Source organism: Zerene cesonia, chromosome 7, assembly GCF_012273895.1.
Source record: "Zerene cesonia ecotype Mississippi chromosome 7, Zerene_cesonia_1.1, whole genome shotgun sequence".
NCBI classification, from domain to species: Eukaryota; Metazoa; Arthropoda; class Insecta; order Lepidoptera; family Pieridae; genus Zerene; species Zerene cesonia.
Window position 1 is genome coordinate 3,665,252 of NC_052108.1, and position 27,224 is coordinate 3,692,475.

At 31.5% G+C, this 27,224-nt stretch overlaps 2 protein-coding genes across 2 annotated transcripts in view; both read right to left on the minus strand.

Moving 5' to 3' along the window:
- LOC119840674 (heparan sulfate 2-O-sulfotransferase pipe) overlaps positions 1-27,224 on the minus strand; it is a 53,405-nt gene that overhangs the window by 5,745 nt on the left and 20,436 nt on the right. The window contains exons 2-6 of the mRNA XM_038367373.1: positions 18,528-18,667; positions 4,431-4,519; positions 3,838-4,051; positions 2,421-2,559; positions 806-962 (exon numbers count right to left, since the gene is read on the minus strand). Coding sequence (XP_038223301.1) covers positions 806-962; positions 2,421-2,559; positions 3,838-4,051; positions 4,431-4,519; positions 18,528-18,667 — 739 coding nt within the window. The remainder of the gene's footprint in view (positions 1-805; positions 963-2,420; positions 2,560-3,837; positions 4,052-4,430; positions 4,520-18,527; positions 18,668-27,224) is intronic.
- Positions 19,633-22,866, minus strand: LOC119840673. The gene is made up of 2 exons (XM_038367372.1): positions 21,340-22,866; positions 19,633-20,926 (listed from the first exon to the last, which is right to left on the minus strand). Exons 1-2 carry the CDS (start codon positions 22,730-22,732, stop codon positions 19,719-19,721), a joined length of 2,601 nt encoding a protein of 866 aa, XP_038223300.1. The 5' UTR covers positions 22,733-22,866; the 3' UTR covers positions 19,633-19,718.

Sequence of the window (27,224 nt, forward strand, 5' to 3'; positions counted from 1 at the left end):
AAAGGTTTTTCATGGAGTGGGTAATTTTATGAATAAGTTGGTATTTGCATTAATTAACCACGGTGGGTAACGTAGGACGTACCTACCCTTTACTTATCATCTATTTATGCTAAAACATTAAGCGGTCAAGACCCTCGTCTGTAGTCGATGTCTTTTGCCGACCGGATTACATAATTTGCATTAATATTTTATTTAAAATTAATAGGATTCCTTGTTTCGCCGAACAATATTACTATTTTTTTCTCTAACCCCAAAATATTCACGGCCTATCACAAAAGAAATAGCGAAGTTAGTGATATTATTAAACAAGTTTCTTGTGAATTGCTTCGTGGGAACTCACAATTGAAATAATTACACATTGTAAGGACACGTAAGAAAAATGTGACAAAGACAAATTGTATTCGAGCTTCATCCTAGAGGCCATTGCGATTTCACGTTGCAAAGTTGCAATTTGTAGCGTGACTGAGTAATAATACATAATAAACTGATAAAGCGAATTATATCATAGCTATGCTTTCATCTTTGCTTTTACGCGAGCCTTAATATATAAGGCTTTTATTTCTATAGAAATAAAAGTTATATTAGAATTAACAGCAATTATTTTTTTTATTATTTATGACAATATTTCGAATATTTCACGGTGAACGTAATCTCGCGATCGATTTAGAAATTAGAAAAGCATCTTCTACCAGTTTAAAAATTGTAAGTCAAGTTAATGCAATCTTGCAAATGAAAATATTCCGTACAAGTTTTTACGTCTTAACGCTTACATTGTAATAAAGTAGGAACTAAAATATACACACACCTTTCTAAGCCATGCAGGGTCTGGCAAAGGTAGGTCTGGAAACACCCTTTTTCTTTCCACATAGTACCAGGGAGCCCTCACGTAATAGTACCACGAGATGACACGTTCTACCGGGTCACGGACTATGTTTATATAAATTGGCGATGGCAGCCCAAACCTGGAAATACAAGTAGTTTATATTAGTTTAATATAAAATTAGGTCTTCGTTTGGACTTTATAAGTCTGTAATGTTTTTTTTAATTATGATAATTCATCGTCAGACGAGGTTTATATCCACGTCGTTTATTATCTATGCTGATTTTTACAGCTCCCAGCATTAAGATACAAATATTTGCTTCAGGCATTATGACGTATGCAGCAAAACAGTAGCGCGGCAGAAGCATATCCCTTCAATAAGAACAGCAGCGGCTGCCGCGCTGCAGTTTAGTTCAGTGAAGCGCAATCCTTTTCAAAAATGGATATTTACAGGCCACGGCGCGTCATTGATAGAGTAGTAAATGTGCGATCTTTTGAAATACGCGGGGGGAAGATAGTAATAATTTTCACTATTTTAAATATATTTCTTTATCAGTGTAGGAATTACATATTTTACTTATACTCCAAATTTGTAGGCAATTATTAGCAGCGCAAACCTTATCACGCAGAAAATAAAAATAGTTGTCGTTATTGCTATTCCCACATATTACAAAAAAAAAACACAAAAATTGTGACACAAGAATCATATGATATTTCATTCAATTATTATGAAGATATAAAGACATTATAAGGAACTGAATACCTATAGTAACCAATTAATCAATTAAACACAGTAAATAAAAAACTTTAGCTAAAAACTATCATTCCATTATAGAAACATCGGTCGCTTGCTTTCATCACTTTAATAATTATTAACAGGGCGTTCCTAATTATATCTATGGTGCTTAATTTCACTCATAATTATATAGACAAGTTAATCAAGATGAAACAGCAATTACGGTTAATGAGGGCGTAAGAATAGAATGATTTTAGCACGTGTATTTCAGTGTAGGTATCATACGTATAAATATAGAATAGTATTTATCGCGAGATCGCTTGTACGAATTCAAAACAAAAGCATTGATTGATGTTTGGCGCTAACATTAAAGCGTTCAGCTAGTATGAGAAATTGTAATTATGTTTATTAATTATTGTACAGTTAAATATGCAAATAGTTTGTAAATTATGAAGGTAGATTAATTTGTGTTGTGGTAAATAAGCAATGAATTCACGGTTACGGTTATGAATAACAGAAAAGTTGGTCACGTTTTGAAACGATTTAATTCTGGAGACAAACTACGCACCTGCGTACTACTTATGAATGAGAAATGATGTTCAAAGAATTAAATTAAGGGCCAACAACGTCTTCTTCCATTTATATTTATGTAATTTATAATATAAGTTAATTATATAAAACTCATATAGAATTAATTGCAATTTTATTGGTGTATTTTTATTTAGTTCACTGTTCATATCTATGAAAAATATCTTCAGTACAAATCCGTGGCTAGGAAACTTAAAAATTATTGAATTTATTGAGCTCTCTCTGTTATCTTATAGATTACAAAACAGTATATTACAAAGAAACAAATATAATTACCGGGTGAAGTTCGTATAGCAGACGTGTTTGGCGTAAGATGCTGGTGGACTGTAGGCGGAGACCAAGCTGGCGAGGACTTGCTGGTCTGCTGGAGCGAGTCGGATAGTCTCTACACGTTGAACTGTGTCTCGATGGAAGCCTGTTCAAAAGAGTTACTCGTTTGAATAAAATGTTGACTGAAATCATTAGTCATGGGATCAGATTTTTAATCATAGAGTGATGCCCCAAAGTTTGCTTTAACCTTTGTTAGAAACCGATACGATGATGTACTACGTGATTATATAGCGTCTCCAAGAATATTAATAATGTGTGTGTTAGAAGATTGGACAAAAGAGTCTTTATATTATGAAAGTATTACAGATAATCATGAGATTTGTTAAACGCAACAAAGTTTCTATTGCTTTGTATAATTATGTGCACCTACATGCAAAAATTTGATGCCACTGTAAAAATACGCGTTAAACAGGTTACGTTCAATTTAAACGCAATTAAGTATTACAGAACAAACTTAGATTGGAACTACATCATTTTAGTGGTATATTCTGCTAATCGATAGTTTGTGTAGTTAAACATTCAACATACTGATTAGTTTCGGAAACCAATCTTGCAGCAAATATGTGTGGTGAGATCCTAACGGTTCAGACTGTAATTCTATCTACAGGTAGCAGTGACAACACAATGCTGTCAACAAATCTTTGTATTTTACCCAAGGTAAAGTAAGTCATTAGTATTGTTTGGTGTTAGCACGGAGTTATATAATCATTGCCCAGTTTTCGCATCGCTGCCTTAACAAAAGATGTTATTTTTAAACACAATTCCACACAGACCAGGGACAAAATAATTTTATAAAAACTGACGTAGTTCTAGCTTGTTTGTTGCGTTATAGAAATACTAGCTGCGCCCCGCGGTTTCACCCGCGTATTTCGTATCCCGTAGGAATATCGGAATAAAAAGTTGCCTATATGTTATTCCAGTTGTCCAGCTGTCTACGTACCGAATTTCATTGTAAATTAGTAGTTCTTGCGTGAAAGAGCAACAAACACACACACATCCTTACAAATTTTCGCATTTATAATATTAGAAGGATAAGATATATTATAGTAGGATTACATACTATGTTAGCGATTTTCAATAACATCAGTTTTCTACTTTGTAGTAGAAAGAATGAAAATAAAACCAACAAATGCAAAATATAATGAAAAATAACGACGTATAAGTATATTGTACTCGTAGGATTTACACGTCGATGAGATGAAAATCAGTTGCGATGCTTAAGTCTAGAATATATGCTATATATATTTAATACATCCAACTTCTTGTAGGGTCATATTTTTATTTCTATCCGAAGCGCAGAGAGTTAAGCAGTAGGCAGACGTTGAACAAAAATAAAGTCCAATTATGTTCTAATTAAACTTACCAAACTGATTCCGTATAGCGAGTCGTCTCAGGAGCTCCATGAAGGTTTGACTGCCTACTTTAGGTACCCTATTGAAGAATAGCACCTCGACATCAGCCCGGGCCGTATTGTTCAAGTCCCATGGATCAGGAAGGATTTCTTCCGTTATTTCCTGCAATGCTTCATCCGATCTCACAATTTCTGATTCCAGAGTTCTTTGTGGTTTACTCCGTTCCTGAATAAAACCAATTATTAAACACATACAATAAAATATTTATAAAAATAAACGTATTTCTTCATTTCCTTCGAATTCATTTAAATTAAAATATTAAGTACTTCTAAACAATATTTTTATTTAAGTTTGTTTATATTGAATGGTTACTGTGTTCTCCAATTAAACTAAATTTTATTTCATCTAGCACCGATGATTTTGACGCAATTTGGTAAAACTTCTACTCTATATTTATCCATAAAACGAATAATCAGCCACTGACTACAAAAAACGGAATACATCACTTTGACAGCCTTTTTATACTAATTCTATTCTTTCACTTGTCCTTCCAACAAAAACCAATTTATTCCTGTCCATAGAGAATTAACATAAAATGACTTACAACGCCGGTGTTCCTTCGCAGAGCCTCGAGCGCCTCTTTGTATTCCTGAGCCGACGCGTACGCATGTTCTGTGCGATCTGTCTGAATTCCTATGAGCAAGTGTATTTTATCATTAATAATATGCTATGTGTAGGAGTTAATAGTTATAGAATAAGACGAGTAACAAGTTTTAGAAATTTAATCAATTCAAATGACAAATTACAGTCTGGCAAAAATATAGTTTTATTGGGTCTTTCGGTTTAGTGAGTGAAGATCACTGTTTAAGCACAAATTAACTTCCGTTTCTTACCTGTTTTTGGAATAGATACTTATGAGCATTATAATGTTGACAATTGAGTGTAATTGCATAAGTGCGAAATAATTTAAAAGAAAATCGCAATAAAGCATGTATGTATTTACGTAATATGATATTAAAATATGAGTTATATATAAATTCGATTCCTAGAAATGGATGATTTAGAATGACTATACAAAAGAATGGAATTTACGAAAGGTGATTGGACCTATAATCATTAAACACACATATCTTGAATAGTAAAGTACAATGCACTATATTTTCAAATTATATGCGTAATTTATGTACCAGAAACCAATAATTTGTAGCCGCAGTTAAGTGAATAGCATTATTTATCATAGAAACTGTTTTTTGTTCTCACTCGATAATAATGGGGACAAATATGTGCTCTTATGAGCATTGAATTTTATTCAATTACAGTATAATCTTTTGAACTTTATTTTGTAATTTATTATATTTTTATGCTTTACGGGTGAAATAAACAATGATTTTTCATGGTAATTTATAATTAAGGTGTTTTTATATTCAGCTTTTTTACATTTATTACTTTCGTATGGTTTGCTTGATCGTAAATACCCTTTGAATTGTGTTATTTAGCCTTTCATTTCACACCGGTTGGAAAAAGCTGTCATAATCTGTATGTTTATTCTCTATTCCGATATTGTTTCATGGTTAAAACTATTCACAGCATAAACTACTTGAGATTGATATGTTGATAAAAAATGTCTCTTACGAAATTAGTATAGTTATTTACAATTTATTTTTTTCTTATTTTCATTTATCCATTGATTCACTCTGATTCATCTCAGATGTTTCTTTATTTTCATGCTTAAAGTTAAGAGATAATACCCTTTTATTAAGCGTGGATAGAAATAATTCAATTCGCTTCATCAACAAAAAAGTGTCACGAGAAATGGCATCGCGGTGGTCGGCGCCGAGCTCATGACTCTAGAACTAATCGGTTACAAAGATTAGGCGTAAAATACTCGCTAATATTTCATTATAGAATCAAGCTCATAAAAATAGTAAGCCCGTTGCTTTGGTAATTGTAGTGTTATTGATATGTAATTAGCGACAAGAAACAGATAACATAGTCGTTGGATTATAAGTAAAGATTAATATGTGAAAGACCTATTCCTGTCTATAACCTATTTCTGAGCCATATTACATACACAGTCGTTCAGCGGAACTGTCATAATGACAGTGAGTGATGACAGATGAGTAAAATCCATCCATCGCGCTAAACTATCAGTTCATGATTTTGTATTAATATAAGGACGTTTAAACGAAAATAAAGTAGGTATGAAAAATCATTCGCGACGTAATAAAATATTTGTCTATAGACTAAAAGCTCCTTTACATTGACCAAATAAATAAGTTACATAATAGCAGCAATTTATTCAAGTATTTTGTCTTTTCGTTCAAAACAAATTTAATTGCTTTCTTATAGTACATATATTCAAATCAAACATACTTTGATGCTTTATATATTTGGCTAAAATATATAAAGGAGCGAACTTCATCAAACCAAATCACAGATAAATAATTGGTATCCAAGCTAGCAGCTATCAAAACTATGTTATCTCAAGCATATACCACGATATACGATGGCATTTGCGCTATCGTCCTATATCATAACGGTGATTTCATCTGTAAATTTCTCCAATACACGTTATAAATCTTCCGATCTTACTTCGTGACCTTATATTCAGACGTGGAAATTGTCTTTCACGAATCTATAATCTACCGAAGGTTGTTGGCATCAACGCTGTAAGAAATTTGTAGTAAAATAGACATTAACCAAAAAACAACTGAGCTATGCTTAGACTTACTACGTCTGTCTGCGATTTGAAATAATTACAGTTATAAATTCTTTTCTACAAAGAAAAGGGGAAAACAATCGCCGAGAAAAGAAAAGCAGAAATAAAGTCATTACTCTAACTCTCGTTTTTTTCTTTTCTTATAGTAGTCAGAAAATTAATTTTGTATAAATTATTTTTATAATAAGTTTTTACTTGGAAGTAACCAATTTCATTACTAAAGATTGAAAAATAATAGCTTTTACGCTTTTTTTATAAATCAGATACACCTTTCGAAAACTCATCGAAAGTTATCATAGAGCGATGATCCCATTTGATAAAATATACTCGTTCCGTGTTAGGTTTTATTTTATTTGAATTCTTTATGTATGAAACTAGATAGATTTTCGAATAAAGTTGTCTTTAATCTATGTGTGTACTATATTTTGTGTATACCTTTTTCTTGGTATTATAAATTAATTTAGAAATTTTTGCTCGTTAATGGGGCACTTGGCCAGCGTGGATTGCTTGAACATTCACGGGAGGCCCGTGTGCCTGCAATGGGTATAGGTACTTGTGAGCTGATTATGATGAAATGGAGCATTATTATCATTTGTTTTTGTAGACATCGTATGTATTCCAGTACAAGGATTAACGTAAATTGATAATACAAAAATTCATTCAATACGACTAAATATAAAATAGTTCTTCACATAAACATTATACCTACCTACTTTGTACTCAGACGCTCCAATTCAAATTAAAAAGTCCGCTACGAGTAAGTTTTTCATTACAAATGCACTTACGTTGTAAAAGATTGTTTTAAAATACGTGTGCAAACAAAAAAGCTATCTACTTACGATTACAGATGGAGTGTGAACTCATAATAAGCTATTCGGAAGCGTAACCGCAAAAACTACATCTTCATTTTGAATACTCACGGCGACTAAGAAAATAAATAATACCGATTTAATATATGAGTAATAATGATTTCGATGATGTAAAAAATGAGTCTATAATGAAGAGAATGTTTACAGCATCCGGCCGTTGAAACTGTGCCGTGAACAATAAATTCTTTGCAATCATTTGTTTGATGAAGCGACTGATGAATTCCCAGATTGAACGATTATGATTGATACGTATTAGATATTATTTTTTGTTCGATTATCACGAGATATAGATATAAGAAGAAACAGTGTTTACTTTTATATTTAAAGTGAGTATATAACTCAAGGAATTTGCCCTTTATTAAACTTTTTAATCAACTTGTAAAAAAAAACCGTATTCATTGGAAATATATTTTTATACAGTAATTTATAAGTACCTTCTATACGTAGGAATAAGTGATAAAACAAGTTTAATGTCTATGACAAATGTCGTACATACATAATAGCTACATAATAGCTACAAAACGAAGTATCACATGAGTATCACCCTATAATTTTATAAAAGTTTTTGTATTGTCGTTAACTTAAAGACAAAATTAAGACATAATATTATTAAAGACAAAAACCACTAATAGTCGCAGTTATAGCGTGACAGATAGGTCCTAATGATGCCCATTTGTTACTTAATGATAACTATTTGAACGTGAGCTGGCAAATACAGTTTAATTCCATGCCCTGGAGGTCATATGTAATTGTTTTGTTTAATATTTCGCTAGATAAATCCTTTACGTCTGTTTCTAAACGCCAATTTATAACAATTAGAGCTATGCTTAGACCATAATTGCCTATAAACAGTTTGTTGTAGGTAAATAATTCACTTTTTTCTGTGCGGTTTGTATGGAATTACTTCAAGGAAATTCGTATATAAAGGGAAAAATACTTAATATATTACTTATAAATTAATTACGTATTTTTATTGCGTTCGTTATACATGGGTATTTTTCTAGACAGTTAATAAAAAAACGTGATCGGTTTGTTTATAGAACTTAGTTGGGACTATTGCAAAATATTGTTTAAAAATAGGTTTCTTTTTATTAATTTTTTTTTAATCTCTTCAGCTTGTATAAAATAATTAATAAATCGAGTTTGTAAGTGCGTAGGAGATCTTTATTATAGTTTATAGTCATTTAATACTAAATCCACTTTATATACAGCTCTTTTACGCTGTAGCTTTGTAAGGAGTAAGGACCACACAGTTTTACCCTCTTATCGTAGACTGGTCTGAATTATTGCTGGCCATTGTTAGTGGGTTTCGCCTACTGCATTCTAAGATCAGTAGCAAATATCAATATCTTATATACAGACAAAACAGTATTAATGAATATCTGATATCGTTACGCTGTCATTGATCCGATCTATTTACAACCGACTTCAAAAAAGGAGGTTAATATTCGACTGTATTTTTTTGAGTATGCACAAAAAAATGTACGCTACTATTTATAAGTGTCAGGATGGCCTGTAAAATATTACGCAGGACGTCGAACTTAATGGCTTTTACAAAGAAAAAAGACCGAGTTCAGTATTTATTGGTAATTGGTATCCTTTTCTAGATTTATGGGCACCCAGCAGTGAAAACGAACATCTAGAATATGATATTATACATTGTATATCATGGGATCAACATATGGTCACTAAATATGCAATTCTAGTATTATGTTAATATTCTACATATTTGGTAAATCGTAATAATGAGTACCTAATATAATGTAATTTATAATCTGGAATATTAGCAGTTTATTATTTTATTATTAGTTATATTTAGGTATCGTATATATTGTTTTTACTGGATAATCCATACTAATTATTAATATTATAACTGGGAAAGTAACTTGTTTGTGTGTCTCTTGTTCACGCTTAAACCATTGAAAAGATTTAGATGAAATATGGTTCAAATTAGTTTGAGACCCGAGAATAGTAGACATAGTATAGTTTCTATTCCGAAAATCCTACTTATTACGCGGGCAAAAGCTAGGCGGGAAAGAAACTTGAGTAAGTTTGAGTAAGCTTGAATAAGTAAAGTTTTAACATATACATATATTTAGAATGATCAAAAGCCATAGCTTAAATTTAAGGCAAACAAAAAATAGCCTTCAGAGATAAGTTTCGTAGGCTCTGCTAGCGAAATTGACCATAAAACGTTAGACCTTAAATGTATACTTAATTTTATTACGAATAAAAGACACAACGCATTTTTTATTGAAATGCTTGTATTAAATAAAAAAAAAACGTTGTAAAAGTAGATTTTTATGTATTTTTTACTATCCCATCAGTGGTTGAACCAGTATATTATCATTGGCATTTGCAGAGTAAACCTTTATATGGGATAGACTACTGACAATAACTGGCAAACGTGTTCATGTAAATGTACTGCTTTTTTATTTCAAGTGCGTGCAAAGATACAAAAAATAGCAGAGACGCTTTCCCCGTTGAGACAGAGAAATGTTTGATATACCCTCAAAATTATAATATCAAATAAGTTGTAGAAGATTCCTATGTTAGAAACGAACTACGGTGGAGTCTTTTACACCAAATTTGGGAGTGTGATGATGAAATGTCGTTTTCTGAATCCGGTGCTATGCTATACACCAATTATTCTGTTTTATGCATGTTATCTCTATATATAAAACTCTCGTATTACAACCATACCCTACTACTCTGAAACGGCTGGAACGATTTTTATGATTTTTTTTGTGCATATCGGGGAGAGCTGAAAATCGACAAACACCTATTTTTTAAATGCTAAAAGTAAGGCTAGTAATTTATAAGAGTTTATTCTCAATCAGCGCTTAAGCCTTACCTTACAGGCGTAGCGAACGGTGAGGATAGCTAAAGCACAACAAAGAAATCCATTTTATTTTTATTGGTGGTCGCGGTGGGCGCTGCAATACTTTTGTCAAAAGTGTCAGTGGCCCCAATGCCGCAATCGTCCCTTTGATTCAAATATATATGTTTAGATTTCAGAAGAATTTTCGTTGAAGCAGTGGTGGCTCAGTGGTGAGAACCTCGGACTTCAAAATCGATAAGTCGGGGTTCGAGACCGGGCGAGCGTGCAAGAAATAAATTGATTTTTCAATTTATCTGCGCATGTGGATAACATCACCACTGCTTAAACGGTGAAGGAAAACATCGTGAGGAAAACCGGCATGTCCAAGAATTAAAAGTTCGACGACATGTGACATTTGCCAACCCGCACTTGGCCAGCGTGGTGGATTATGGCCTGAACCCTCATAGGAGGCCTGTGTCCCAGCAGTGGGAACATATATGGGCTGATGATGATGAGATTTCAGAAAGGGATAATCTTTTAGCTCGGTAATTAGCTCGAAGGGCTGTCTAAAATCGACTAGCCGGGGGTTGGCAACTACAGTAGGACATATTAATATAAATAGTTAACTTGGCTGATATCCGATTTTAATTTAATTTTTCATTATTTTATTCTAAGAATGCATAAACCTAAATGTCGTGTATTAGTTTGTAAGTTATCTTTCTGTCCTTCCGAAATATTATATAATTTTTGAATTTCATTTGCAAACATTAATTGCAATTAAAAAGCTATGCTAAGAATCTCTATATTTTATAGTTAAGACCATAAACACAAAGTACACCTTTTTCTAAAAAAATAAAGCAATTTTAATTCAATCTTTATTCTTCCCTAATATAAATAACTGTATGATAAAATGCAGAATTATAAAAATGATTTAGTGTTTATTGCCTCTGTACTTAAATTAACAATTTATGGCTTTTTTAATTGATACTATTTACACAGAAGGAGATCAGTTGCAAAAATGATCAGTACTGTTAATTACTGTGAATTGTGATTTGTATAACTTCCAGGAAGAGCTTCCATCACTAGAGGATGGTGAGACAAGTTTTTATCCACAATGTTATGTTCATCTAATGATCTCCTCATTTTTATAAACTAAAGGTGTATGACCGTGGGTTAATAGTGAAGAATTTTCTACACACCTTTAAAATGATGTAATGTCATAAATCTATCCCTTTCTGAAATATAAAAGCTAACTTAATCTAAAGACAAACGACATAAGTATCACTGTTCAAAGCTAACTTTTCATTAATGATATATACTAATTAACATCTGAGTGAATAATTAGATACATACTTCTGGAATAATAACGTAGTTCTCCATATTAAAGAAAGAAAGTAATTATCGTATCTCCATGTGCTAAAATATTTGCAAACCAACCAAAATTTGCACATTTCTTTTAAAATATTCGAAAAAGTATTCAAAACAAAGAAAAGCATCAGATAATAAATCAAACCACTAGAACATGGTTATTACTCACGACGTCGTGTAAACAAAATGGTTCCCGGACTCCACAGATAAGCTAACTTATTAAAATACATTTTCAGTACAAATTCCGTAGCGGTATGGTAATGACATTTGGAAGCGTGACTCGGGCACAGCGCGGATATTGGAATCCTCCGTTTTCTCAAGGAAATGTTGAACTCACTATTGACCTGAGTTGGAAATAAAACTAACTCTACTAGACGAGGAACGGTACTATCGCCTGTGCACAACTGGTTCAAATGTTTTGGAGAACATTATATCGCCTCGAAATAATCGTCATAAAAAACCCAAAAATAAAGAATTATTAATTGGCTCATATATGTATTGAGAATGGTGCATGTAGCAAATTATTGCCGGTACCTCATATGGTGAGAAGATAATTAAAACAATATTTCACTCAATATTGAGTAAAGAATTTTTAAGTTTTGTCAATAAATGTCAGTCGGAATGCAAAGGATAAGATACTTTTTATCTTGGACATTCGAATTTACTTATGACGGTTACCCTTACGAATTTCATTTTAAAGCAGAAAATAAAAGTCTACAGAGAACATTCAAAATACCATTTACATTAGAGATCATAAAAATAACCACAGCCTAAACCACAGACAACAGACAATCTGTGGACCACGAAATGCACTCCGTTAAATTTGAATAACAGGTATATAAATTCATGAATTTCCCATTCACCATAATTCAGTATACGAATCCGAAGCGTTAACGGTTCTTTCGGCCACTTTAGTATCCTTTTACCGGTGTAAAATCCTATAAGTGACGATAATGGCAATAAGGCTGATAAAATATGATTATCAATTTGGGTTAATTTATTTATGCTGTGGAGCGTGCGATGATCTCCATTTTTTATTGTTTATTTATTTAAATTTCATTAAAAGACCGTTTTAGCTACTAGAGTTATAGCCCTGTAAATAATAGTATTTTTGCACCGCTGCGTAACGGGTTTCTTATTATTATTCATATAATAATTCTCTTATATATTTTAACCTTTTCGTTTTAATTAAAATATCTTATTTTACTTCATAGCCGTTGGAAATGTATAACAGCGTAAAGGCATAAAATGCTATAAGTAGTTATTTTATGAAAATGTATCGTTGTTGCAATTTGTTCCCATACTCCTCCATGCTGTATCAACAAGATGCGGATGTAAACAATGGATGTCCTAAGGCCCATAAAGGAGTCACGACAAGCTTCCTAGACCAGCCTCTCGGTCAGTGAACTAACCCTAAACAGTATAGACTATACACAATAGAAACTCGGAAGAAATTTACTGAAAGCACAGATAATATATATTATTACTCTTATACTTGAACGCAAATCTTAAAGTAAATAGCAGTTACATATAATTTCTAAAAAAAAATCCGTTTGGTATAAACTTTTATGGCATATATAATTTAAATGTAAGCTTATACTAGAAAATTTTAATTAAATATCTAAAGACATTAATTAACAATAATTATGTCAATAAATTATAGACTACTAAGCAGTTATTCCGTTTTATATATTTATGTAATATTATTCAAATTTAATGTGATTTATAAGGTCATTATAACTGTTAATTGCAATAAAAAATCGTGTGTACAAAAATAATTAGGTACTTTATATTAAATATGTATATGAAATCCTTAATAATATATTAGTAATGTGAGGTGTTTTCGATATAAAAAATATATAGAAATGCTACTATGCTTGTCCAGATTTTTATTACATATAATCTAATGCATTACAAAATCTCGATAAATTCAAATCCGTCAAAGTAAAAGGATATTATAAAACCGATTTATGTCATCAAAATCATATGGAGAATATAAAGAATTCATAAATGATATGAATAGACATTGAAATGGAAAGTAGCTCTACAAAACGACAAGTGTGATTACATTAATCGAATTTAAGATTTACGCTCTCATAATGTTTATGAATAGACCATTTTATAACTTTCACTGGCGCTTACTGTCATATGTTGTTGATTTATCACTAGGACTTAAATAACATCTGACATTCATTATGTCCTACGCTGAATTTGAAAGCATTTCATACATGTTAGTCATCGTTTATTTATTTTTCTTATGAGGTTTATGAAAAGTTTATGTAATACCTCCTTGATATACTTGAAATCTTCAATTTCTGCAGAATTAGTTGAGTTATACTGCGAAATCATATCGGTATGGTAACTTATTATCCTGAATTATATAATGTTCAATTTGTTGCATCTGTAGGTTTTCCCTTCTCTTATTACGTCTTGAGGAGCATGTCTTTCTATTATAGGTTTGAATAAAATAATCTATGTTGCGTAAACTATTTGATTAACCAGATATTTCTCTATATACAAGATGGGAATATGAGTTATAATCTAATACACTAATTTCATTATATTATAAGTATTATTTTGATGTGTATTTGGGTGACAAGCCCAAAATTGGACAAATATTAAAGAGGCGATAAAATCAGTAGAAAAGGTAATTCATTTAGATAAGTTCATGATATAAATAGATCATAACATAATGACAAGAACGTCTACTAAGTAATCATTACCATTTACACGGTATTAAACGTTCAGAATCTTCGAAACTTGCGTAATAATTTTTATTGCTTTACTCTTACCAGCACAATTATGTACTGTATATCTTACTACTCATATATTGGTGATAAATAATAAACGCTGCGTTGGAACGTTTGAAATAGCATTATTTATTCTAAAATATGAGTTATAAAAGCCATAAAGATGCGTACGTAATAAATTTATGTCACTTTGATTTTGCGCCGTGATTACTTTATGCTGCTATAGTATACATGTTAAGTTGTTAACCTAATTGAAGTCATAATGTAATACATTTAACGTTCTTGTGTGAAGAATTATTCTTACGTTTCAAAGATAGCTGTTCATTTAACAGGTATTATAGTTAACTAGAATGTTTATCATTTTTCTCGTGCACTAATCTTAAGAAAAGCACTTGAGAAAATTATTTTATGCGTTTCAAATCATAAATGTAAGCGTAAATTATTGAAAAAGCTCAATAGGTGATCAATATAGGAAAAATAAAATAAGGAAGAATGTTATTTGATACAACTCGTGAGTCTACCAGCCCTTCATATAAAATAATCGTAAATACAAAATTAAAACTGTTGAAAACGTTAAAATTCCATAATCTAGTACTGGATATTGTCTTAATAAAATTAATGTTACATGTATGTGAACAAATTATGAGTACAATAAAAATTATAGCCGGTCCGGGCGATTCATCACACCGCGCGGTTCCTAGCAATTATGTAATAATTACTCAATTTCTAGTCAAGCGTCGGTTATGTATAATTTTATCTGTGTCTATAAAAAGTATCTACAGAATAATCAAGTGCATAATTATTCGTTTATTTTAAATTCCATTTTCGAAAGTAATTGAATTATGTAACTGACGATGGGAAGTGGCATACATAAATATAAATTTAGTTTGACAGAAGCAAAATATATATTTGCACAATTTTAAGTTGAAATTTTAAAAATAAGCACCACTTATAAAGTGAAATTTTTAGAATTTTATAATAATATTTATTACTTCTTTACTTTCTTCTCTTATAACTTTAGAAGGTAACCGTTACCTACTGTCATGTCTTGGGTCTAACAACATATCTCCTTCGACGGCGGTGAATTAGATAGTACTAATATTGATGAATTAGGTGGTATACATTATTATTGTATACATTTTTTTTTTTGAGACATCGTTGTTTAAGTTGATAAACAAATAATTTAATGTCGTCTCCATAAAGCCGGTGCTCATTAGCCGACTTGCCACAAACTTGTAATGGCATATCTGACACTGAATACACAAAGCGGATCATCCAATAAGGAAACGTACTCGACCTGGAATTGCTCGCACGTGCCGCCCGCTTCTGAGGGTTGCCAACTAAGAGGAAAAGCATGTAAGAAAATTGGGGCTGTGATTCGATTTTCTTCTTTATGTTACGGGAAGGCAAATTAACAATGGCGTAAGTATCTTACCAACCTTAAACTGTTTCTTTAAAGGAAATGTATTATTACGCGATAAATTTATCCATTTTTTACTGAGTTAAATTAAGTAACGTATGCATCATTTTCACTGTATGTAACGTATGCATCAGTCTCACTCTTATATTTATTTATTACATTTATTTTAGTATTTAACAGTGGACCAAGTTATGACGGCATATTATAAATAATATACGAGTAGCAAAAATATTTGGCATAAATTTTATTCTCTCGCTACCTATCCAATACTTTGTACTCTGCTCCAATAATTCTACATTGTAATAATTATAATATTTATGTGTAACATATTGCAATCTCTGTTGCCACATCTAGATACTTTTACGTAATGGTTTTATTTCTTTTTCAGAATCAGATTAAGGTAACCCTTCCGCTTACGGATAACGGCGTTCACAATATATCCTATTAACTTGTGGCGTTTCGTTTTTAAATACTTAATTACACAACGATTTTGATATTTAGTTAGTATTTGTTGCAAGAATTGTGATATGTCTTAGTTTTAATATAGGGATTTAAGCTTAATAACAGAATTGCTTTCTTCTTCGCATTGAGATCCTTTACGTTTAATGGAAAAAGTTAAAGTTAGTAGTCCGTTAACAAGCCATTTAGTCTCAATCTGTTGTTTACTAAAAAGACTCTAATGCAAAAGCTATGTCGTAAGTAATTGAAGTTCGCTGGGGTGTATATATAGAGCTATCTATTTATTTAAAATCTCCGCATGTTAAGTTAACATTAAAGTGAAATAAGAAATATAAGAAACATATACAGCTTATTTAGCGAAAAAGTAAAGTCATTCAGAGGGCATTTAGCCCCTAAAAAAATGTTTTAATTTCATGTAATGTTTTTTGTTATTCCAGGCATTTTATTGGTGAATTACGTTTGTTTCAAAATACCTTAATTCAGTAATCTGTAAATTCGAAATATTATCGTGTATAATAGAATTTTATTACAATATTATTATCCATACTAATCAAAACATGTTACTGGTTTAATATCGAATAAAAATAAGGAGATACATGGACATAACGCTTAAATAGAAAACTGTTAAAGTAATCACGTGTATCCTCGTTTTTATGGATCATGATTACACGACTTAAATACTATTAGGCACTTAACAAGAAAGTTGCGAAGTGGTGATTGTTAGGTTCAATATGCTTTAATCCCTTAATCATAACAACGACCTTTCTAATTTGCATATTATATCTGTATATAAAAAAGATTCGTAGCTTTAATGTATTAAATATATCCGTGCCTATTTATATAATAACTCTATTTTGAATTATCTCTTATTTATGCAATTTAATACCTATTACTTTTAAATCAAGCACAAAAGAAAAAGTTGAAGAAATATCATTGAAAGCCACAAATTTAAATCAAATCAATTCCACGGAGTCGTGAATTTGAAATCAGAGCCCATAAAATGCATTTTTCTTGTTAGTGAAAGTCAACGAATTCCCATAGTCGGTACAAGAGCATTCTTCTTTGACAATAGGCCGTAAATACGATACATGCAAGATGGAAGTATCCTTCCAAGTTTCAAACTATTTCCTTATTGCTGCTTTTAAGGAACCATGAGCGTCTTCATAAATTTAAAAATAAATCTCATATCGTTAGTAGTTACTTCTGTATTTATTTGATAGTTATTATTATGTGTATAAAAAAAAACATTTTTGAATGAAAAATGTTTTTTTTTCTGACATTTCATTAAAATGCAGTCAAGCATTTTAATGAAAATTTAAATGAAATTTTAGGAGTGATGATTATTATATTATTAGTGATGGCAGGTGGATTTCGATTTACCCTCAGAACGCAAGCAAAAACGCGGGCTACTACGATACTGTAATATTGAATAGTTTTTAACCTTAATGATCACAATTTCTAAGCAGAAAAATTATAATTTTTTATTATTATTCGTTTTATATGTTTCGTATTGTAATTTCCCACAACAGAAGTAGATAAAATATTTCGCAACTGAATCAAATTTGTCTAGCATTTCTGCATACATAAATCGTGGCAGTATTAAGTATTATGCATGCATGATGATAGCATTACAGAATACTGCATTGAACGTCAGAAAGCGTTTGATAAACTTCCTATGTAAATAATGTAACTGACTACTGCCTAGTGAATGCCCTTATATAATTTGCTAGTTCGGCCGCGCGGTTTCCTATAGCTCATTTATTATTCTGGTACATATGATACATAATCAGAAGCCGTTAAATTGTTTTCGAATCAAAGAGTACACATACATACATTTATCCATCTATCCTCACAAACTTAAGCATTTATTACTAGGAATAGTAAGATTATGAGATTTCTCATTTGATTTTACAGCTTATGATTGATTTTTTTATTTTATTTTATTGGTTTCCAAACAACATATACACTAATATAACAGCAGCATTAATAATGTACAACAAATATTGTTCTATGTATAAACCTATTCTATGGATACACAATTTACTATCTAGTGCACAAGATTAAATTTTATAATTATTAATATTTGCATCGAAATACTCAATAAATGAGGTCTAGTGTGGATTTGAAATGGCAAAGTGACTAATAAAGCTTGGAGTTAGTTTATATGCGAATTTTGAATTAAGTTTGGCAATATTTTCTACCATATAAAATTTTACGACTGTTTCAACCCCTCCTCTTTTTATTTTTAAAAGTCTTAGTATGTTGTATTTCTACACATGCTTGATAGGTACTTACGATCTGTGAGATGGTTGAAGGCGGTGACGTCATCATTCAGCTTTCCTTGAATACGCTGCAGCTTGGTGTTCAAGTCCCTGGTGTGCAGGAATAAGAAGAGCGTACACGATACTGCTACGAGTGCGATGAGTTCGCTCGTTCTGTAACAAATAAAAAAAAACATATTTAAACATGGAACGAATTAATACAGAACTATCTTTAAACAATTTATATTAGATAAAGAATAAAGTTATAATCCTTCTTGTTGTCTGTGGCTTTTGTCAATAAATTCATACACGAATTCTCTCTATATTCAATGCCCAGCTATCTGACAGAACGCAATAACTACAAAACTTGGTAAACATTTTACATATATACAACATATAAATTGACATCTCTATTTCCTTTATAAATCTGGTTGTTTAATTTTAGACAAGTTCATGGCTATAAAGTGAAAATATTTGTTATTCATATATCTAGTCTTCTAATTTAAAGCTTTAATTTAACTTCGATTGGAACTGTGGGGAGAATGTTGTAACTTATAACCAAAACGAAATTGTACAAAATTATCTGTTTATTAGTTTTTTAGCCTTAGTTATGTAGTTATAGTGTAGATGGCGCTGCCTATAAAAATGAAGTTATATTGCAATTGTCCTGTATTTACTTAGGTACTTAAATATTTCCTTTTTTATGAAATCAGTATATGAATTTTATGAAAAAAAAAAAATAAATATAGGAAAGATAATTTATGTTACAGAAATGAATTAGTATTATGTTATTATTAAACTAAATACTTTGTTGCAAGCAAACAATTACATATTTGCATTTCAGTTCAAAATTGTAGAAAAAGCTTTCAAATACTAATAATAACTAACTAATAAAGTTAACACTTTATCGTCAAACAACTATTTATATTAAATAATAACTTTATAATAATTTAAGCTACATAAAAAATATGTACATTATTGTCATAACTTGCAAATGAGTACACATTGAGTGTGACGAATGGAGCCAAAAAAGCGTAAGTTCGTATGAGTTAATTCTGTAATCTCTCTTATTTCATTCTAATTTCTCTAAAGTCAAAGACAACATTTGTTATTTGTTATAAGGTAATAAAACACACTTGAACCGTGAACTTATTTATTTCAGTTTTTCAGTAACTGAGACGATATGACAATTGACAATAAAGAAAAACTTTTAATATATAATAATTTATTCAGACATCTTGTACTCATCAATTTTATTTTCGAAAAAGTAATTCGCCCGAATCGTAGCTAATTTTATTGACCGATCTATATCTTGTTGATCGCTATTTTGTGTGACTTCAGTGAATAATTTAGATTTGTACCCGCACGGAATACTACAAGGGACACTCAACAGTTTGATCGCTATTTCCGATATTTTTAAATGCGAACAAAAGCTTTTCCACCATATTCGCGGTTCCAGTAAATTCGCACTCGTCCAAATGGCTTTTACTTTTGCAAAGTAACCAGTCTTCGTCTTAAACTCGGCCAAGTTTTTCATTATCTCCCCAGGATCGTCAGTGAGAGATGTTGCATACGAAGATATGTAGGACATTGCTTCAATCATTTCTTCGTCATTTAACATAGAACCGACATATCGCGGGTCTAACAGGTTAGCGGCCATGTGAATCGGCTGAATAAAATTCTTCCTCCGATTATTTATAGTGGCTCTTATAAAATATTTGTCACTTTCATAATTTTGTCCGTAAGAAATTATTTCGTTCTCTATATTTGACAATAATTTAGAAAAAATGGCGGGCACGTCGGATATAATGGTTTTATCAGATTCCGCTTCGGTTAAGGCCGTATTATATTGTTTGACGACTCTAATGCATTTGTCGTTTCCATCCCACCACCTTTCGCTTAGTATCGTCATCTTTATTCCTTCTTCAATGAACACTGTGTTTGACAACACAAGCGTCTGTAATGCATTTTTATATTTCATCAATAGTTCCAATTGAAACAGAAAATCCTTCCAGTTTTCAGGATTGGGAAGCTTCAAGGAGTTAATAATTTCAGTGTGCACGCTTGATAATGAACCCTTAGAAACTTCATTTTTTAAATACTTTACAACGATTTCAACGTCGTAAGTCGTACCTTTTATAAGTGATTCTTCAACAATGTCTCGAAAGATTGAGTACATAGTACCAAATAAGCAACACACCCCAGCAATAGTAGGAAAAGTTCCGACGAGTATTTTTTGTATTTGTGTCATATGCCAATTACTTTCGGTAATGATGGCTAGTATTTTTTCTGGTCCTATTTCATTTATAACTTTACTTATTTCTTCATTACATTTCTTTTTTTTAACTTCTATTTCACATTTTTTATATTCAAGCAAAACAATTTTATAACAAAAAGTTTTTGAGGCTGTAGCGATCATAAAACATAGTAATTCTGAAAAAGAAAGAAACAAATAAATAATTATTCATAACATAAACAAAAAAGTTATGTTAAATAAATTATTTATTAATATTTAAAAACTATAGTAAGTGTTATTTAAAAAAATTATCTCTTAAGTCTTTAGGTATATACTATTAAAACTTTCTCTTTATCATATATGTATAGTGGTAATCTTTAAATTCTTTAAAAATATTATTTGAATTGATAAAGGGCATGGGCATCAGTCACTATGTATCAAAATAACAATTTCATAACTTCTTAGGTACCTACTAATTATATTATAATAAATAGATATAATAATCCTTGAATCTAATTATAACAATATTTTTGAAATAATTGGTTATCCACTGGCGGCTAATAAACATACACCCCCATATTTATAATATAAGTAAGGAATAAAATGTTACCTTTCTCGTCTATACGTATTTCGTCGCATATCAGAACCAACATATCAGATTCTTTTATTTCATTATCAATATTTTCCCGAAATCTCGCATGTTCACCTTCAAGTAATCTGCAGCTGAAGTCAAGAGCAGACGGTATGTTATAATCAGGACGCAGCATATTTATTGCTTTCTTCCAATATTTAGAATCCAATAATGAAAAGGGTACTCCACTTGTGAATATGGCGCGGGCTAAAGTCGCATCAATGTCATCATCGACGTTTTCAACATTTACTTCAACCACAATATGGTTATTGCCTATAAAAGAACTCGTAGATGCATTTTCATTATCACACACTGCAGCGGTATCATCTTTTTTTATTAACGTTTGCTCTAACGAGTATTCCGCTTCATTTGAAGAAGCCTCTGAAGGCATACTCTCTCCCTCACTGTCATCGCTACTCGAATGAGAGTCACCTGCCAAGTAATTATTCTTTATAGGTTTAGGACACTTTTCACACTCCACGATATGCTTAAGCAATCTCGTAGCGTTACTGTGTCTATATTCCTTTCCACAAAACATGCAAGAGGTATGCCTTTTGTACCCTGACTCATGATTAATCTTAAAGTATTGCCAGACATCACTCAAAGGCCTTCCTAAAGATGGGCTTGTTTTAATACTAATGGGCCGGTGAGACGGATGTGGTGGGCTCTTAGTAGACTGATATTCTAAAAAAAGATTTTTTACATCATTTGGACAGTTTGGGCATCGGCATAAATGTACTACTAGCCGGGTAGCATTAGAATATTTGTACTCAGCATCACAGTATTTACAGGCAGCGTGTCGTTTGTAGCCCTCCTTGCTTATTATTCGAAAGTGCTCCCAAACTTTTGGACGTTCTGTTGACTTTTTTATTATTAGCTGAGGGTCGTAAGAATTGTTTGGAGCATTAGGTAAGCCAAAATTCTTCATCTTATTCTTCACATCCATGGGACATTTCGTACAATACTGAAGATGCGAAATTAACTTTTCGGTGTTAACTTGTTTAAATTCAGTACTGCAAAACACACAATATGCGTGAGTCTTTTGTCCTGGTTCATTTGTTATCTTAAAATATTCTGAAATATTAAGACGACGTCTAAGTTTCTTTCTTAATACTTTATTGTGTAAAAAATGCTTCGCAGATGGTGTCGATGGTTTAGAACAATGGGCTGATTCCAACCGCTCTAATTGATTTCTGTACATGTTTCTTATATCTATTGGGCAACTATCGCACTGTACAATATGTGCCGCGAGTCGGGTGGAATTACTGTATTTGTATTCTTTCTTACAATAAACACACAAACCATGTTTTTTTCTTCCCGATTCACTTAGCACTTGAAAATGTTCCCATACATCGCTCAAACGCCGCGGCATTACCGTTTTAATCGCGTATTTGTAGCTTTCCACAACGAAATTCAATAAAACATGAATTATAACCAATACAACACAATAAAAACACCGATTTTGCAACTAAAACAGCGTTGTTTTCAACGAATGTGACGGACGAATATGACGCTTTCGATCGGTTTAAAATAGTCTGGTTACTTTTGACCTGTCAGACGATATCTATCTCTGTCTAACTTACGCGTGTAAGTGAGTACGATGCACGGTCTACTAAGCAAAGCGGCAGCGTCGCATGAATACGGCTGTTTTAATACTTGAGTAATAATAATTTAACGTTGCAATACAGTGATAATATTCTATCGTTTTGAGTTCTGAAAACTGTAATAAAAGCATACATGTACTGTATAAAGTATTTAAATAATTCCTTAGTGATATTACCGCGTTTAATGTGTATATATAAATTCTGATATCCTCACACATACAAGTCTTAATGCGTACAATCACAGGTGTGTGTCACAACGCGGTTTTTAACCTTGTGTTTGTAAAGATATTATGTAAACAAAAAGGAGTGAGTGACACTAGGACAATAATAATTATAATCGCTTAGATATCACTTAAGTTAAAGATATAATTGCATTACTTTTGCAAGTTTTCGTAGTCGAGCATTATTTCTTTATTTTGTATATATATAACTACTTTGTCATAAATGCGTCCTAACCTTCTGTCCGCAGCTTTGCCCGCGTAGTCAGTGGCTTTAGCTACATAGTTCCCATTGCCATGGTATCTGGGATGAGAAACTCAAACTATGTTCAGTGAGTGAACAAGAGACAGACGGCAGAGTAATATTTGCATTTAATAATCGTAGGAATTGGAAATAACAGATTAGGTATAAATTAATTGATTTAAAATTTACAATACCTATTCTCAGCTTACATAGCGACCTTATTGCGTATATCATACTCTATAACCATATCCAAGCTACCTTAATTTTAATAAAACAGTTACATTTCCATCGATCTAATGAAAAAGCATTTAAGCAAATTTATCGGTTTAGTTTCATGAGTAAAATAAATAAATAAATAAAAGGCGAAAAGGTGATCTTCGTTATTATTCGAAAATGTTAAAAGAGTTGCTCCCTATACCAAATATTACAAATAAGCATCAAGATAACTTTACACCATGCTGAGGAAGTCTCGATTTAATAGCAAATGGGGCGTTAGCTATATAATACAAATTAACTACAGGAGTTGGCCAGTGGCCTGTAGTTAATTTACTTTCGAGAAAATGGATGAATTTTCTGTGCTTCCCGATGATAACAATTATTATTTCTCGACCTCACATAAAGCATTACGGGAGGGAAACGATTAATTTTAGTATATAGTAAAGGGAAATGCTTTAACTTTGAATTGTGATGCCAACTTACAAAAAAATTGCTAGTGCCTCGATAATTTCTTTCTTGATTGATGAGTGTTTTTACACGTTTACATCACGTTATATTCTTTAGTGGCCGGATGAAAAGTAATTTAATTTATTATCTTCCTGTGCCTCGTACATTTGTTTAAGGGTAAAAGTCTAATGAGAATGATGCGTTCAATATTGAATGTTTGTGGTTTATAACTTCCTCAGTAAAAAATTACCTTTAACGTGATTCAATAATAAAAACTGAGCTTAAACGATTGTTAAAAATGTAACGTTTTATTATTTAGATTATACTTGCTGCGCTCCGCAGTTTCACCCGCGTAAGTCCGTATTCCGTAGGAATATCGGGATAAAAGTTGCCTATATGTTATTCCAGTTGTCCACGTACCAAATTTCATTGCAATCGGTTCAGTAGTTTTTGCGTGAAAGAGCAACAAACACATACACACATCCTTACAAACTTTCGCATTTATAATATTAGTAGGATTAGTAGGATAGGATAACAATGTTGTATAGGAAAAAAAATAAACGTAAAGCAATAATGTTGAAAACAAGCTTCATTTGTTATTATATTATGTTAAAATTAAATTTTATTATCAACGTACCTTGAACGTACGTACCGTATGAACGTACGTTTTAAGTATGATCAAAATATATCGATTGACTAAGTTTTAGTGCGTTTTGCCTTTCCCTATAAGTGAAAAAAAATGAGATTATTGAAATAAGTATAAAGAAAGTGTTGCGCTGCACCACTTTTAGGTACAGATAACAACTTTCACGGCAACTGGCATGATTTAAATTAACAAATTCACCATCGGCTTACTTTATTTATGATAAATACAAGGAATTTATTTTTAAATTCTGTGTGAATATTTATAATATATTTCCAGTTATACCATTTGCATAAAATGAGTTCCATGTTGGCTTTAAATTTATTTCGTACCTACGTTTGATATTTGAACTACCATAAAATTAAAAAATGTAACCATAATTATTTTTATCCAAAAACAGAAAGGCCTTCTAATTTTTATAACTAGACCAAATTAATGGAACTACAAGGTGGGCACCAGCCTTCAAGCAGAAAATAATCATAAAAGGTTCACCCAGTAAAAAGTTATTAGGTAACAAACAAAAAATAAAACAGTCGAATTGGTAAACTCCACCTTTTTTGAAATTGGTTGAAAATAGACGGGATTACCACTGACCTACACAACATGTCTATACTTAATATTATAAAGCTGAAGAGTCTGTCTGTTTGTTTGTTGAACCCGCTAATCTCAGGAACTTCTGGTCCGATTTGAAAAATTCTTTCAGTGTTAATTCATTTATTGAGAAAGGCTATATATACCACGGGCGAAGCCTGGGGGGGGCCGCTAGTGCAGAATAAAGTACTTATTCTATAGAAGCAAGGTACCCGTGCGCAGTGAAATGATAGATTAGATAAGAATTTGATGAATCTCACAGCATGAACCTACAGACATTTATCATTTGCTAACTATTCCAATCAATTTCCGTCATGTAGTATAAATTAATCACGTTTCAAAGGGCTAAGTAAATAAGATTAATTATTTCTAGTACTTACTTCCAATCAATCTATGACTTATTATAGGTATACTAATTTTAAACACTATTCAAATAACATTTGTATCATCATCATCAATCATTAAAGCTAGATCAAGCTTGCGACTTTGACTGAATATGATTATATTTTTTGTGCGTGAGAGTAATTCTGCGAATACAAAAGAAATACATATACACACATAATGTAATACTATCCAATTATTTCTACATATTATTACATACATACATAATATTACATCAAAATAAAATCCGTAAAAATCGTTCTTCAAGTTTTGAATCCGGATTTATTTATATAAAATTGTTGTTTAACAGGTTACTTTATATGCTTTTTAACGCGTTTTTTAAATTAAATAGGAACTAAAGAAAAGAAACAGCTGAGACAACAAATGAATAAAAAAAAATCACTTTTATATGTTTCATGAAAAATATTGATTTCTTATTTTTTTATATATTGAGAGAAATAAAATTCACCAGTACTTTTTGAACTGCCATTGCATGCTTCGTCACAAGTGCAAAACAAGCTAACATTAATTTAAACGATCATAAATACATCATTACCCTACTTCTTCAACCTACAAGGCTCACTTAACGTACTGTCATAACAGTAGCCGATATCACATACATGCTAGAACACTTGTAAGCATGTGAATTGTGAACAGCACTTTCTACTCGTTAAGGAAATGTGTGATCATTTGTTGTTTATGTTACACCACAACACTAACAGAAAGCAGCTGTTTCATGAGCATCAGTGTAGGATGAGCCTAGTAAGCATATAATATAGTTATTGGTTAGATAATATTAAAATGAGAACACAATAATCAAGTGCCTATAATACCTTATCGATCCTACATTATATATGTAGATAATAAATTATCATTGAAAATCGTTAGGTCAATTTCTGTGCAAAATAAAAAAAGAAAAACATAGTATCTCGCTATTAATAAAAAATGCTCAAGCCCAATAACACGACTTCTCATAAACAGAATTCATTTTATGGAATACAAGTAACAAGTTTGCTAACCACGAAGCATTACAAAAATGACATGACAATATTATTTATCTTTCACGTTTCGTTCGTACACTACCTAGTTAAACAACCATATAACGTGTACAAGTTTACATAAGAAGAGCAGAGCCATAAAGTAACTGTCATTTAGGAAATTGGTGAATCTTTTAGAAAATTTAGCAGTAAATTGTGCGATGGTGACAAAGTGCAGTACCACGCTCCATTGATCTACATTTCGCAGCTGTCGATGAAATTGTCATGTTAAAGCCGATTTTCGTATTGTATTGGTAATTATGAAAACTTCAACTACGATGCATGTACAGGTAATATTAGCTTCTTTATGTAGCAAAGGAGCCGGTGGGTCGCCTCATGGTAAACGACCAGCAACACCCATAAACATTTGCAGAGGGATATGTTTATGCACATGGATTGCCACCTTTACTGGATAAGGGACAAGCAAAGGATTGTTGGATGGAATAAAAGAAAGGACTAAGAAGGGAAAAGAATACGGGCCTT